The 16,177-nt window shown below is 44.9% G+C and overlaps 1 protein-coding gene across 1 annotated transcript in view; it reads left to right on the top strand.

The window, feature by feature from the left end:
* AGBL2 (AGBL carboxypeptidase 2) overlaps window positions 1-16,177 on the top strand; it is a 2,805,139-nt gene that overhangs the window by 1,133,047 nt on the left and 1,655,915 nt on the right. The window contains exon 11 of the mRNA XM_069623090.1: window positions 1,868-1,968. Coding sequence (XP_069479191.1) covers window positions 1,868-1,968 — 101 coding nt within the window. The remainder of the gene's footprint in view (window positions 1-1,867; window positions 1,969-16,177) is intronic.

Below are 16,177 nucleotides of genomic sequence, written 5' to 3'. Positions count from 1 at the left end.
CTCAATTACAAGAAGTCTCATTTGATACTACCCCAAAGACTACAATTTATTGGGGCAGTCCTGGATACTTCCCTGGGGAAAGCCTCCCCACTCGAGGTGAGAGCTCAGCACATTCTGCAGACGGTTAAAAAATGTCAGAGTCCCCAACATCTTCCGGCCTTCGATTTTCTGAGGTTGCCCTGTCTCATGGCATCCTGCATTTTCCTGGTGCCAGAGGCTCGTCTAATGAGAATGAGAATGAGATCTCTCCAATGGGCTCTCATGACTCAGTGGTCCCAGTTCTCATGCAGAATGTCAGACTACCTGCAAGTTCCGAACAGAGTTGTTCAGGATCTTCTGTGGAGGGCTTGCAAAGACAACATAATCAAGGGAGAATCTTTTTGGCAGCCATGGCCAGAAATAACGGTAGTGACGGACGCCTCACTCACAGGGTGGGGAGCCCACACCAGCGATCTGACAATCAGCGGTCGTTGGTCTTCATCAGAGTCCAAACTACATATCAACCTTTTGAAGCTGAGGGCAGTCAGACTAGCGCTGAAGGCCTTCCTGCCATCTGTACAGGGAAGGAATGTCCTGATAATGACGGACAACACAATGGCCATGTACTACCTCAACAAGGGTGGAGGTGTAGGCTCACTACCACTGTGCAGAGAGGCAATGCAGATCTGGTTCTGTGCAATTCAAGAAGGAATCTCTCTATCGGCAGTTCACCTAGCCGGAGAGCAGAACACTGCGGCGGATGCTCTGAGCACGCAGAGCACTTTTTCCCACGAGTGGTAACTAGCTCAGGAAGTCCTTCAAAAGATCTTCACCCTTTGGGGAACCCCTCAAGTGGATCTATTGGCGACCATTATCAACCGGAAGTGCAAACTGTTTTGCTCAAGGGAATTTCCTCCAAGAGGAGCTCTATGGGACGCGTTCATGGTGCACTGGGATTGGGGCAGGAGGACCTTTTGGAGATGTCCTATGCTGCTCTTCAAAGAGGTGTCTTAATCAATAATATTTGTTCATTGACCTCTTGGTTGTCCATCCATACCTTCGTAAGACATCAACACGGCACACAGCGCCCTCTATCGAAGAATGTTTCCGAAGCAGCTGAAGCTGGAAAGATAATCATCGTAAGATGAGGAATATGTGGGAGGAACATCCAATCGAATGAACGTTAGGGGTAAGTAACTTCACTTTATATCAAAGCTGATATAAATTAGAAAACACTTTATAGCCAATATACATTTGATATAAAATTGATATCAAACATTTTTTATATCCTTTTTATATCACATTTTTATTAAGTTTATATCAAAGCACATCAAAAGGGGGAGGGACTAAGACCAGACGCTGGGGGCATGACCTTCTGTCAAAATTTTGATAGAGACAAAAGGGGACCCCTTCAACTACTTGCCCGCACAGCTATATGGGCTCTCATGTGCATGACAAGTAATCAAATCTCTCACCATGCTACTTCTGCGAACATGAAGCGGGTCAGTGATTCATCTCCCAGTTATTGCTGTGGTTTTCCTCTGTTCGTGTCTCATGTACATTTGTGGCTCATCAGAAATAAAATATTGTCTCTTTTCATATAGGCAATTAGTCTTCCGGAGCACAGTACATTGGACATTGTCTCTATCATAGTGATTATTTCTACTGGTCTCTACATTTCATGGTGGGCACAGCCATAAGAAGAGACATTTCAAAGATGCTTTTGGTTCTGCATCTAGCCCTGTCTTCTGCTTCAATGCACCATGGGTTTGGATGCCGAAAGGAAATTTAAATAATGAGAAAATGTTTTTGTTATTTCATGTGAAGAATTTGCTCAATGATTAAACCTATATATTATGTAATCTGTAATTGTTTTATTTTCTTCCAGGCAATAGAAAAGGCACCCATTTTACCACAGAGGATCTAAAGTGTATGGGCCATTACTTCTGTGACACGTTACTGGATTACTGTGACCCTGACAGCTCTAAGGTAGGCAGTATATGAAAATACTTTCTGATGGGGATTTTTGTACATTTTAACCATGAAAAATGTTTGTCAGACTAAAATACACTAAAGAGCTTTATGAATTTAGGTTTATCCAAGTAAGTAAAGCATTGCTAAGCAGCTAGCTCAGCATGTTGCTCTCTGAGTCATTGTTTGTAACAGAGCATAACCCCAACCATCCTCACAATGGACTACCTGAGTCACGGAGTCCTTCAGAATGTGACTACTCACAGCTCAGAGTCCCCTTGGTGTTTTTACAGACGATGCTGCTTGCTGTTGAGTGATTTGTCTCTAAATTCAAACCCTAACCCTGGTCCTTGTAGTAAGCATGTGCCCCACTATCTGGCAGAAATTCTGGTGATTATTCCTGTGACAGTCACATTGGGTTAGCCATCTGCAAGGGGGCTGTGGCCTGGATGCCCAAAAGTATAGCAATGTGCTACCTGAAGGATAGATGGAGGATCCTTCATAGTTTCCCCACCATTCCCAGTTCCTCATGGCTCACGTGGCTTGGAATCCATGCCAGACCCAATTCAGTTCCAGCTCCCACCCTGTCTATGTAACCGAGACCACCAAAGCCCTGGTATGGGAGAGGAACCTGTAACATGCCCAAAACATTCTGTACCGTTGTTAGGGAGAATTCTCTGTTAAGGCTAATTTCCCAAACCTAGTGAGTCCCCCAGCAGCTTTTCTGGATTTTTGGGGTTTATTTTTTTCTCCTGCTAAGAGTGAGACTCTTTTTCTCCCACTGACATGATTTGAGATATCCTTTGACTTTGTAATGTGTTTTATGGGCTATGGGGTCTTTTACTCCATAGGGTGTCATGTGTATTTGGTAAGTGTGTTACACAGCACCCTCAGTGCAGTAACACAGGGGTGTCATAGTGACCCCCAAACATAGACTCCATACCCTGGGACTGACTACTGTCCCCCAGGGCATGTAAAGTCACCATTGACTTTACTAGTCTTAAATTGTGAACAGAACCAGTACAAACCATCATATTGTGGAAGTACTGGTAGGGGTAATTAGATTGCCCCTGGGTCTGTTTTTCGAGGGGGCACTGTGCAGTCCCCCCTCGTCAAGTTTCTGGCTGGTAGCAGTGGTTACCACGTGAAATATTCCACCGGAATATTTCCTACGGGATTTTCCCATTCATTTTAAACGCACCACTTTTTTTGGTGCAATGTTAAAGATACCGCCGGGTTATTTATTTAATATTTATTCCCTGATTGGGTCTTTTTGCCAGGACTCGGTTTTAAAATGGCGTTTGTGTTCGCCTCTGTAACTCCAACCCAAGTCGAGCCCTTTGTTCCACTTTTTGGCGGGCTTCTGCACAGAAGCCTCCAAAAGTGGTGCCACTCTGTCTGGGTCTACAGGATGTGTGGGAGGGGGGCTTAGGCACCCTGGACTGAGTTGCCTCGGCAACTCAAGTCGCACTCTTGTGTGATTGGCCCAATGATGAGCCGCCCTGCTCACCACTTAGCATGTTTGAGTGACAGCTAGGACTGATGAATGGGGGTTTTCTGCATAAAAGCAGGGCTTTGGGGACTGGAACTTCAGAAGTTGCCACAGGACCAAAGAATCCGAAGAGGGAGAAGCTGAGCCGACCTGCAATGACAACACCACCGGTGGAGCCCTGCTGAACCGTCTCACCACTTCCCAACGACAGAGAAGATTTTCATTTCGGAGAGTCTTCTTCCTCTGAACTGGTGGGGATAACCAGTTCGCTCCTTTTTCGCCTTCCTGGATCGTCTCGTGGTCGAATCGCCCGTGCCAAGCACCCCGGTGGCTGGATAGCCACGCTTCACCACTACCGCAAATAAAAGGGTAGTACCTTTTAACCGGGAAACTCGGCGGGTGATTTCTTCCCTGGCAGTGCAACGACCTCCAGCTTTCCTCCACGTCGAGATCTTCTCTTCCCCTGGACGAAGCACCGACTTGCACCCGCTGCCAGGAACAACTGCCCCCGCTGGAGCTTTCTCACCATTTCAGCTACTGTGTCCCGCCTGGTCTCCCTTGCAACAGACTGTTCAAGGTGTCCCGTAAATCCTTGTCTCTCTATCCTGGGGTGACTTGGGACCTGCTAACTAACTTTTTCTGAACTGATCCAATCCTTTTCTGAACTATCTGCAAAGACTTTTTAAAGTATTATTCAACTGTTTGATCTTGGACACATTCCGCCTTGCTCTCTCCAAGAGTGGTCCTGGCCCATGAACTCTGCCTTTTCTGACTTGCTGTGGTTCTTTTTAAACTCTTGGTATTGTGTACTTTCCCAATTCTGCCTTTTCCCTCCCTTTTTAACTAACTTATTGGAGTGCCATCTTAGGTTAAGCGCTCACCTCTGTCTGCAAATAAGTGGTGTTTTAACTAAGACTTGTTCAATAAGTAATCAGGGATGTATATATATTGATAGTGACTGTGTTTGAACGTGTTTGCCATATTAGTATTAGTGTATTTTACAAAGTGAGTTTTTAAATCAATAATTATATACTTTTATACCCAAGCTCTGGTCAGTGTTTGCTTGTACTACTGTATCCTTGTACCTATTGTGTATACTCTATATACTGTCTAACTCTTCTTGAGATAAGTCTGGCTGCTCAGCCACAGCTACCAGGTAAATCTGGGTGGTACAGACTGCTACCAATTGGGTTTACTGCCAACACCTGTAGTCCTAAGCCTTTTGCAGTGGTCCCTAAGGGAACTGCACAGGTTTCTGCCTAACAACCGTTCACAGGTTCACACAATATATCGAGCAAGGACCCCAGTAGCGAGTGTTCCCAAAGATATATGTCCTTCATACACAGGACTCAAAATGTACACTTCCCTGTGGATCAGGAATTTTACTGTCACATGTACGTAATTGAATACATAAAGAGATGCCGTTCGCATGCGTTCTCCAGTTCCAATCCCCACCTTCCCCCTTTCATATTTGTTTAGTTAAGGTTTTCTCTCGAAGTCGAATGATTGCTTGTGAAGGAGAACAAATCTTCAGGGAGACTAGAGCGCCAACCCCTGCATGCTGCTCCCACGACTCTAACCTCTACGAAATACATGTTCTGGAGGTTCAGCATCAGCTTTGGCTTTGTGTCAATGTAGCTTTCATGGGAATTGACGGATGCAGGCTTTGAATTGCATTTACATTAAAGGAATTATCACCTGTGTACTTTATCTCCATTGATCATTAGTTCAACCAGCTCCATACCTCGTAGCAATGTATTATAAGTGTGTGTTGTTGGCAGCATCACTTACATTTCGATGCACTTCCCACTGCGGCCCACCCGTGTTTGGCATGGCCATCATGTGTTACTAGAATTCCGACGTGAGCTTGCTAAGTTTGAATGCTCTTGCGGCCCAAACCAGAGCAAATGCCCTGCTTGTGACAACTGCGGCTTCCCCAGCAAAACATTATCTAAGCGTATTTACACAATCACATGGTTAATTGCTTTAAACTAATTTTCAACTTGACCAAATCACTTTGTACTTCTTGGTGAAACTACAACAACCATGAACATCCGCTACATCAGTTAGAGGAAGTATAACATTATTTCTTCTACCAATGCATCATGTAATTTTCAAAAGAATGCATGTACACATCAATATGTGACTGTTTCAACATGTTTCTGTAATGAAAACTGTGTTTTCCTGTTATGTCCACATTTCACTTGGCATTCTCGGCGACTCTGTTTTTATTTCTTCACATATGAGATTGACCGAGGTTTAATAGCTTTAGTTTGAAATCATTGTGTAAAGCATTTACTCCACATATCGCTCTAGACTTGTTAGTTTAAAAAACCATTTGATCACCATTGTTTTATTATTCATACGTTTCAAAAATACATGTTTTAACTATAGTTTTTAAGCTAATATGTTGTATCTATACTTTTGAGATCAGGTCTCTTCTGTTGTCTGTCATCACTATTACAGCTTGTATCTACAAAGAACATTTCAAATTTACAATGGCTGGTTTTAATGCATTCATGTTCTAACTTGAGTACAGAGATATATAATGGAAGCAAGACAAAGTCTAGAGCTAAGAGAGAAAGGCAGTGTCACTGAGGGCGAATTCCCTGAACCGGAACCCAGTCGTATTGTCGATGTCTCTACTTTGCGTCAATGCCATTGTTGTGAACTGAGGCCCACATTAACTAAAAACATCTGTAGTCAGGAGAGTTACTGTTATGGGGCCTATCTAACCATAGAAGATCTCCCTCAGCAGTACATTACACTGAAAGGAATTTCGTGCAGCGTGTGTTGCTCGTTCTGTTCTTCATATACTGATGAACCTCATGCATGAACTTCCGGGGACGGTTCATCTGTGTCCCCCCACTAATGGGTAAGTATAACATTGCATTATTAGAAATATTTGCCAAACATTACTGTCCCAAACATTACTATACTTTAACCAGCCCTACAGCATGTATTTATTTCAATGGGATGGCACTAGGAGTTGATTTCTATTCATCTAGCTACCCATCCATCCACACCTGTAAAATGAATGTCGGTCTTAAGCATGCCTACTTCTCAATTACTTTACTCTAATCAATTTATATTGTGCACCAGGAGACCCGGAGGCTTTAGGGCTTATTATTTTGTGGGTATTCCTGATGCATCCACTGTGACAAAGGTCCTGAGTATTATGATTATTCACAGGATCTCGTCACTTCCCCCCAGAGGGAAGGCCTTCCTTGTGAGGCTAGGGAAGTGAGCCCGCTACGCAACATTCTCCATAGGGGTGGTGGGCAGTGGTACCACACAGGGAGAGACTCCCCGCTTGGAGACAAAGACTCCTGTTCCATGAAGGAACTCCCTAACACACTTTTCTATCAACTCCTCAGGCCATCACTGCCACAGAAGACACAATCTGAACAGACCACTGTGTGTTACTGTGATGCCACTTCCAATATTGTAGGCCAATACAAATCCAGTAAGAAGAAGAAGAGTGGAGGAGTAATGCTGATCGCTCCTCTATGGCAACTAGGGAATACTGTGAAGAGTGGGAACTATGGCATAAGAAAGAGTACTCCAGAGAAAGAGAAAGAAGGACAATGATCCTCTGCCAGGGAAGACCCAGCTAAAATGCATAAAAATCAAAGAAGAACTTTCCTTAGGGAGTAGTGTTCACCTAACAGGTAAAGTTCAGGAAGTTCGAACCTGGGCAAGAGCAGCCCGGGGCATTCCAGGAAGTCCTCAGTCGAGAGGAAATGGATAACGCTGAGGAATGTAAGCAGTGCAGGAGCCGGCAGGGAGCTGACTCGCATGTGTGGTAGGCATTACTAGGTGGTGGCGTGAACTCAAGGAGGTGGACCGCGTGGTCCGACAACAACTCTAAGACCATTCAGCAGAATACTCTGTAGAGCCGCAGAGACCGAAGCAGAGAAGAAAAGGAAGGCGCTGGAAGCCTTTATTGAGACAGCGTGATCCCAACCCCACTGGAAGAACCGGTGACGCCAACGGTGGGTTACCTGCGAGTGGCCACAAGCAGGCACTGAACAGAGAGTATCAGTAAAGGTGCTAGCCGCAGAACACAACGAAAATCAAGGGACTCATCATACTCGTCCCAATCAGTATGAAAGCGGCAGATTACATATCAAAGACAGTTTCTCATGGGTAGAAAAAAAAGCAGTGAATATGGCAAAGGAAATGTGCACAAGATCACACAGTGAATAGCTTTGAGTCAAACAACATGCACTCAAGAACCGAGACACATTTACACTAAAACCCTGGATTTGCAAGTAGAGTGTGATAAGAATACAAATATATGAAAAGGGATGTGGGGTAAGCACTTGGAAGCTCTTTATGATTACAAAGGCATTTCGGCAAGCTCCTCACCCGCAATTGCTGTTACAGGTACTGTCAGCGCTAAGCCCACATACAGGACAATCAACGACAGAATCTGTGAGCTAACGTCCTTGATGGTATTGTACAAGGAACATAAAGACAAAACTCACGAGGACAAGAAATACCACCTGAAATGTCAGCGAAGCCCACAATCCCTGTTGATCAAATCGGGACCCAGAAAGGCTATAACAGCAACGGGAGGATAACCCAATATACAAGACTCTTGACATGGGATAAGTAGGAACAGTGATTGCAGAATAGTGAGGAAAACATAGGCATTCACACAGGAGCTGGATACAACCGCACACTATCAATATCAAAATGGAACAAAGGGAGAAGTGCAAGGGAAAACCAGGAACAGACTACAATAGAAAGTAAAGTAACAAAATTACTAGTGCAACATATTCCTCCTCCCCACACAGGGAAGGTAATTGGGACAAAATCGAAAACCTATAAATGAGGGGAGTCTAAAGGGTCAAGGTTGACCTGCAGAAAATGGCTAAGTCAAAGGAATAAAGAACATAGACAAACTGGGCTGCACAGAAAAAGGGAAGCACTGGGAATTGGTGAGTGTAAAACAGAAGAAGACAGAAAGGGAATCCAGGAAGCAGAAAATACTAATAAACCCACTAAATACAAAATCCAGGGAAAAGGTAACAAGAAATTAGAAACTAGGAACTAGATACTAGGCTAAGAACCAGGAACAAGAGACCAGTCACAAACAGGAAACACTGCATCAATTACTAGCACTGGACAGAAGCAAACTGAGGTGTTTAAAGCTGGCTAACAGGCACATGGTTCAGGTGTGCTACTTGTTAGCACCTGCTAGACAGATGTGCTGCTTATCCCCCACACAACCTTGTTCTGCAAGGGTGGTAATGGAGCAGTGGGCCAGGCATTCTGGGAAGCAGTCTTTTGATTAAAGCAGCATACTGACTGTCAAAAACCTGGTATGGATCCGGAAGGGAAGTGACATGGAAAATAAGGATTTAGCGCTCCCAAATCGCCACAGCATTGTCTCGTAAGGTTTGAAAGGAATATCCAATAGGAAATAAACCCAAAATCAGGCCCCCAAGTGGCAAGAAAGGGAGCGAATTGTGACACAGAGACTGCTCACACTCGTCCCTGTGATTACAAAACTAATAAAGAGACTGAAGAAACTCAAAAGACTGGTAATAATTGCCTCAGTGGTTGGGAAGACCAAGACAATAGTATAGAGGAACCCTATATGGTGGTTCCCCTAAGTGGAAGTGTTTTGAAGATAAAGGGGTAAAAGGGATTAGGTATACTGATCTCTGTGGCATGAGAGACTGTGAAACAAGTACAAGTGAGAAATATATTGAGACAAAAGAAACCCGAAGGAATAGAGGCCAAGACCCTCGAGTAGGCAAACGAGGAACTGTAAATAAATCAAGACTGGGGATACCTGAGAAGGTGGAAGAGTCCTGTGAAGTGCCAGGAATGAGACGCTGACACAAGAGACTTGTCGTTTTGGCCATACACTTTTACTGAAACAAATAATGTGGTTGGAAAATGCCTCTCTATTCCTACTATAAGAGGTATTTCCATGTGTAACCCAAAACTAAGGGTCTGTCCAAAACAAACTGTCCTGTGTCCAAAGTACTATTCTGGACCTCACATTCTAACAAAATTAACTCTAAGGTGAAAAGGGTAATGTCTTTGTCTTTAGATTTGCACAAATGTTCAAGTACAAAAGGAAAGGCGTAACTCCAACATAAAAGTTCCCAATGGATAAAGTTCACAGTTCCAGGGGATTGCTCCCTTCCCCTGGACTCCTCTTCACTGGGCTTTATACTTTTAGCGATATCAGTTTCCTTTCATTTCCTTTGGTCTACAAAACAAATGGCATGCAAAACAACTTGGCTAATAGTTTTAATCATGGTAGGATACCTGATGTAATCTCCTGCCAGATTTCTTCTACTCTTTAAGACGACTTCACTTCAGTCTTTGATTATTCCTGAAGTATCCTTATCAGGACTTCCTCATGTGATGTACTTCACACACTGTTCAACTTGACCTTGCCTGGCATACTCTCCTGCCAGGGCTTTCTCATATAAACACACTTGCATCTTCAATCTGCCTGGTATACTCTCCTGCCAGGGCTTTCTCATATGAACACATTTGTAACTTACATCTGCCTTGTATACTCTCCTGCCAGGGATTTCTCATATAAACATACTTGCAACTTGCATCGGCCTGGTATACTCTCCTTCTAGGGCTTTCTCATATGAACCCACTTGTAACTTGCATCTGCCTTGTATACTCCCCTGCCAGGATGTTCTCATAGGCACACTGCACACACTTGCAAATTTGACAGTCTCTTATATTTATTCTGTTCTGTCTCTTTAAGAGATATCAAGTCTCTCGTTCCTTCTCATATGCTTCATTCACTTTGATTTGCCTTCGATAGGCTTGCCGAAATACCCCAGTGTCCCTGCTTTCCTTCGGGTGGACTCACTGGCTCTCTATGATGTCTGTTGTCTCTCCCGCTGCAAGCCTGTAGCTGCTCTTCGGGTATCCCGTGCCTTTTGTTCGGGTCACCGCCTCTGTTCAGTGTCTTCTGTGCCCCTCGTGGTCCCTGTTCACCTGCTCTGGGAGTCTTTGGCCTTGAACGGCGTGGAGACTGCCTTTTGGTGCTGGTGTATGCCAGGAAGCTTTTCTCCCTCTTCCTCTCCTGGTTTGCCTGCCGCCTCATACCGTCTCCTGCAGTCTGCTCTCTTCAGTCTCTTCCATGAGCCGGTTGGCTCCACAGACCTCGCACCAGCCCAGTGATCCCTCGGTCGGCACTGAGAGGATAAAACTCCTCCCGACAGTGTTCCTGTCAGCTGGTTCCGGGGTTTATATGTCCTGGCATCAAGTATGCGCTTGCAACGGCTAGAGCACAGCTTGTGTTCCTGGCCTCCATTGATCTTCATTCCTCGGCTCAGCTTCCTCGTTACAGTACATTTGTATTCAAGGAAAGGGTAGTCAGTTCTTGATGACTTGTATGTAGCATATGGAAAAGTATTCTCAGTAGCCTTGAAAGGAAAGTCAGTTCTTGATGACTTGATGAACACCAAAACAACTCTTAAATTCATACTGATTTATCACCCGCCCTCCTTCTCGGGTAATTTCACTTTAGCGCTATCTAGGTATCTCCTCCCACTATTGAAGCCCTATGCTCGCTTCGTAGTGTTGAGTGACTTCAACTATTGGCTGGGTCATATTGATGACCCTACTGCGACTGAACTAGCTCAACCTTTTACAGACCTGGGCTTTAATCAAATGGTTCAAGTCCCAACTCACGTTCTGGGTCACACCCTTGACTGGGTATCTGCTATCAATGCACCTTAACACAATGTGCTGGTAGCCCCGTGCCCCTGGTCTGATCACGCCTTTGTTTACTTTTCTATTACTGTGCCCTACGTCACCAAAGTCACGTCGCACTTTACCCAAACTATTTCACATCGAAATATTAAACACCTGACTCGGGAAAGAATTGAAGCCGATCCTGGAGACGGATGACACTGGCATCATAGCCAAAAAAATCAAATCCACTCTGGACTTGGTTGTTAACCGCCTAGCAACTCTCAAAAGAAAGAAAAAATCTGCAGAGCCCAAAATAACTAATTCCTGGTTCTCTACTGAACTTAAAACCCTCAAAGCTGACTCCCTCAAATGTTTTCACGTCTGCAAAACGAATCACTCCCAGCTAGCACTACAAAACTATAAAAAAAAGCATCTAAAAAATACAAAATAGCTATAATAGAAGCAAAGAAGTCGCACCATAATGCTAGAATCTCTCAGGCATCCTCCGACTCAAGGGAATTGTTCAAAATCCTAAAAGAGCAGGAGCTAACTCCAGAACCTAAAGCGTCTACGATTTTTTAAAGACGATAAATGGTGTCTTGACATCCAGAAGGCCATGACAAAGAAATTAGAAGGGATCCGTGAAGGTATAGCCATCAAAAAGATTGCTACTGACACCATCGGTATCCTTGGAGACGGCAATATATTCTCAAGAAACAAGGATATCCCCACTTTTGACTTCTCCCCTATTTCTGAGGAGGAACTAGCCTCTATCATCACTAAACTTAAGGCTACCAATTGCACAGGAGATCCTTGCGCATCCACTATCATCAAAGCCTGCCCTCCCTCACTGGTGCATGCCATCTGCAAATTTGTCAACTCCTCTTTTGCCGATGGTACTGTTCCGGACGAGATGAGCAAGCCTGGGTAACACCACTCTTAAAAAAGCCTAATCTGGATCAGAGTGTCCCCACCAATTGCAGGCCAATTACTATCACCCCCTTTCTGCTAAAAATATTGGATCGGGTTGCATAATCCCAAATAGCTCAATATCTCAATCTGCACCCCATCCTTAACCCTCTTCAATCGGGTTTCTGACAAGGATTTGGCACTGAGACCTCTTTATTGGACCTTAAATCACAACTTCTAAAGAGATTGGACAATCAGCAGATCTCACTACTCATCTCCTTAGACCAATCCACGGCATTCAATCTGGTCGACCATACCATTCTGGCCGACAGGCTTAAGTCTGTAGCTAATTGCTCCCAGGCCGCCACCAAATGGCTGCTTTCCTTTTTATCCAACAGAATTAGTAGGGTGTGTGCAAACGAGGTGAAGGCGCCTGCCATTCCGGTGCTTTTTGGAGTTCCGCAAGGAGCCAGCCTATCACCCTGTATCTATAACATCTTTATGGCTCCCTTCTTTGCTCATTTTACACAAGAGGGGGTACTCTTTTCTAACTATGCAGATGACACACAATGTGTCATCCCGCTCACTGGTCAGCATAATCTGGATGAAATCGAACTCAACCGAATATTCTCCATCATCGAGCATTGGATGATGCAAAATAATCTGGCCCTCAACTGGGGAAAGACTGAACTCATGGTAGTGGGTTCTGAGGGCATCCTAGCTAAAATGGACCCGGCTTATAAACACTTGTTGTCAGTTGGGGGACGTTCAAATCCCCACCCTCCCAAAAGTAAAAATCTTGGGAGTGGTACTGGACCAGTCGTTAAACATGAAGGCCTATGTGGGTAGCACGGTCGCATCTGCGTCCTATTACATCAAATTGCTGACTCATCTGAGACCCTTCATCTCCCAACAGAACGCAGAGGCGATTGCACAAGCCATTATAGGCGCGAAATTAGACTACTGTTGCAGTCTGCTGGCGGGGCTAACAAAGCCACTATTAGCAGACTTCAGGTAGTCCAGAATGGAGCGGTAAGAGTAGTAGCAGGTCTCTCCTCTCGTTCCCATGTGACCGAAGCACGACGGGCCTTGCACTGGCTCCCTGTGGAGGCTCGTATCTCCTTCAGACTTGTGGTTATCACCTTTAAATGCCATATGGGAACTATGCCCCCATATCTTCAAAGGTACATTGGGGGAAAAACCCTGTCAGAGAAACCTGCGCTCTAATGACCAAAATCTCCTCTCCCAGCCTGGATCTAAATCAAAGAAAGAGCAATCGGGTGCCTTTTTCTGTGTGGCCCTTAGGATCTGGAATACTCTGCCAACTCATCTAAGAAGCTCATCGTCTGTGAGCATTTTTTAAAAAGAGCTCAAAACCTTCCTTTTTAACTAGTCACCTCTCCCCGCTTCTCATCCTCTTTCTGTCCCCCCGGCTTCTTGGGACAGCTTTGTTTCTGTTTTATGTTATGTTAGTCCTGTCCGTGCCCTCACACACACACGGGTCTATGGCTGTGCAGTACAAATGTAATAAAGTAAAAGTAAAGTTAAAAATTAAAAGTATGCAGACGATGGGAAAGTATTCTCGGTAGCCTTCATAGGTGGATGAGGGGAGTTATGACAATATGCCATTAAGGCATGGGGAATGGAAGGGGTATCCTCAAAATAAAAAGGGGGATTCCATGTCTCGTTCAATGTCATGTCACTCCTCTTCATGTGATCCTCCCTCATATATCTGCCCCCATGGTCAGGATCAGGTAGCGGCTGCTATCCCCTGGCCACATGGGGAGAGGGCACCGCTGGGAAAGGAGTGATGACACCATCGGATTGAGCACAGTGCCCTTGAGGAATTAAAGGAACTGATTAACTACATTACAGGGAACTATCTCAAGAAAGACTATTAAGGCTGAGAATGTCTGTCCAGGAGAAGGTAGTCATTTTCCTGGAACCTGCTTTTGGTTTGTTAGTTGATAATTAGTGGTAAGGTCAAATTAGGGTATTTTTTGGATGGAGGGTGGACTGTTTTGATTTGGACGACCTGTGAGTAACCTGGAGGTGTCTCACTTGCTAGCCCCTGGGGATCTGTCATCAGAGTGGCCAGGACATGGCCATCGCTGTTGGATCCAGTTCCTGGGGATGGACCAGTGCGGGAGGATCACATGGATAGGGGGGTCCTCTGGGAGTTGAAGTGGGACACCGATGGGTGATACATAATATCCCCCTTCTTAGAACACCTTTTCCTCATCCAAACATGTAGGATACTCAGAAACTCTACCCCAGGCCCCTTTTGTGACACAAACCCGTTCTCACGCCACGAAAGACAACATACTAACACCAGAGACGTTTACCTGACATATCCCAACACAAGGATCAGGCAAAGTCAGGGAATTGATCAGAACCACACACATCTGACAGCCCTTTCCCTTCCCCACAGGGATAAAAGGTGGAGCACGAGAGCACACTTTGAGCAAGGCAAACTGCACGATGAGACAGCTATCCCAGGGCGGCAGTTCAAGAGGAGGAGAAAAACGGCGAGAATCGAAGGAGCGACAAGGAGAGAATCGACCTTGCCCTTTTCAACTCAAACCCACAAAGCCTCTGAAATGAATCATAAAACCGTGCAGCGTGTGTTGCAGCAGATGTCAACGGTACACGGAGCCCTCCTACACTGATAATCAGGACAGGGTGAGATGCTTGCTACCATGGTACCATCCTTGACTCCAGAGACAAGAAAAGCGAAGCGGTTCTTCACAGCTGGTTAGTCGAAGGGAGAACCGATAAGAAACCAAACTGTGTTGAAAGAAAGTTGTGAATGGCAAATTAAGGGGAAAACCAGCTGCAGAGGTGTCCGGCACCACGTGGGTGCTCACTCGAAAGACTCAGGTTGTTTCACCTACTGTTGAAACTACAGATACCAGAAGGCTTTAGGAGAGCCGCAAGGAAAAGGTCAAAATGTTCATACAGGGGTCTAGCAAAAATCCCTGTACAGTGCAAAGTCTTTGACTGGCAAGTAAATGGAAAGCTAAGGGAAATGAATCCTGCATAGTGAAAAAGTAGAAGGAACTGGCAAACGTGAACCAGACGGAGAGATGCCTGCACAACGGTGTAAAGCTTGATACCCCAATGAAAATTGTGTTGACAAGAGGGAACCCAAGGGGGGGGTGTCCACAGTGGATTGTTTAAAAAGACATTGAGACTTGGGAATGCAACAGGCGAAACCTTTTGTAATAAAAGCCATAGTAAACTTGACTGAGGGAAGCTAACCTTCAAGAACGGTCTGAGCCTAGAAAAGGGGGATCCAGTGTTGAAGAAGCCATCACCTAAAGACTTGTGAATGCAGCAGGCAAAATCTTTTGAATACAAGCCATAGTGAACCCAACGGAGGGAGGCTGACATTCGAGAGTGGTCTGAGCCCGGAAGACGGGGATCCAGGGGTGAAGAGCCATCATACCACGTACATACGGAAAGGAGCTTTTTGTTCTGTTATTTTGGAACACATTAGGATCTTGGAGGCAAGGGGCTTTTGCAGAAAACTACTTAACCACAGAAGGTCCTGATATCGTTAAAAGGGACTGTAGTGCCATATGTCTTGAATAGGAGCTCTTTGGTTTATTATTTTGATACATCAGGTCATCGGAGGCAAGACACCTTTTTGTAGAAAAGAGACTTAACCACCGAAGATCCTGATACCTGAGAACAGAACTGTAGTCTCGTGCTGGGAAAGCTCGAGAGTGTGCTGTGCTCAGGAGTCCCGGCTTGTGCCTTGCTCAAAACGTGTGGAAGGGAGATCCCTGGCTATAACATCCTGACTTATCATTAGTGAACATTTCTTTCTTTCTTGTGAACACTATGCCACACTCTTTTTATGTTTAGTTGTAAGGATTGGCAATAGTTTTTTTTAGTATCAGCCCTTTTATTTGACTAGACGCCAGTAGGACTGCCTTATTATTATATGATGGTCGCAGCTTGCTCCCATCTTAAATTTAGGTTTAGATTAGGCGTTTTTCCAACCTACCTATACAGTTTAATAAACACACTTGAACTGTGATCACTTGTGTCTGTCTTTACCTTTGCCACCATGAGTTCCTTACAGACCTCACTGATGATGAGCACCCTAGTTAGATTCTATTAGGTAGGGAA

The sequence above is a fragment of the Ambystoma mexicanum genome, chromosome 11 (genome assembly GCF_040938575.1).
Source record: "Ambystoma mexicanum isolate Mex_15411 chromosome 11, UKY_AmexF1_1, whole genome shotgun sequence".
In the NCBI taxonomy this organism is placed as follows: domain Eukaryota; kingdom Metazoa; phylum Chordata; class Amphibia; order Caudata; family Ambystomatidae; genus Ambystoma; species Ambystoma mexicanum.
Note: the sequence above shows the minus strand (reverse complement) of the source record. Positions and strands in the feature narration are given on the sequence as shown.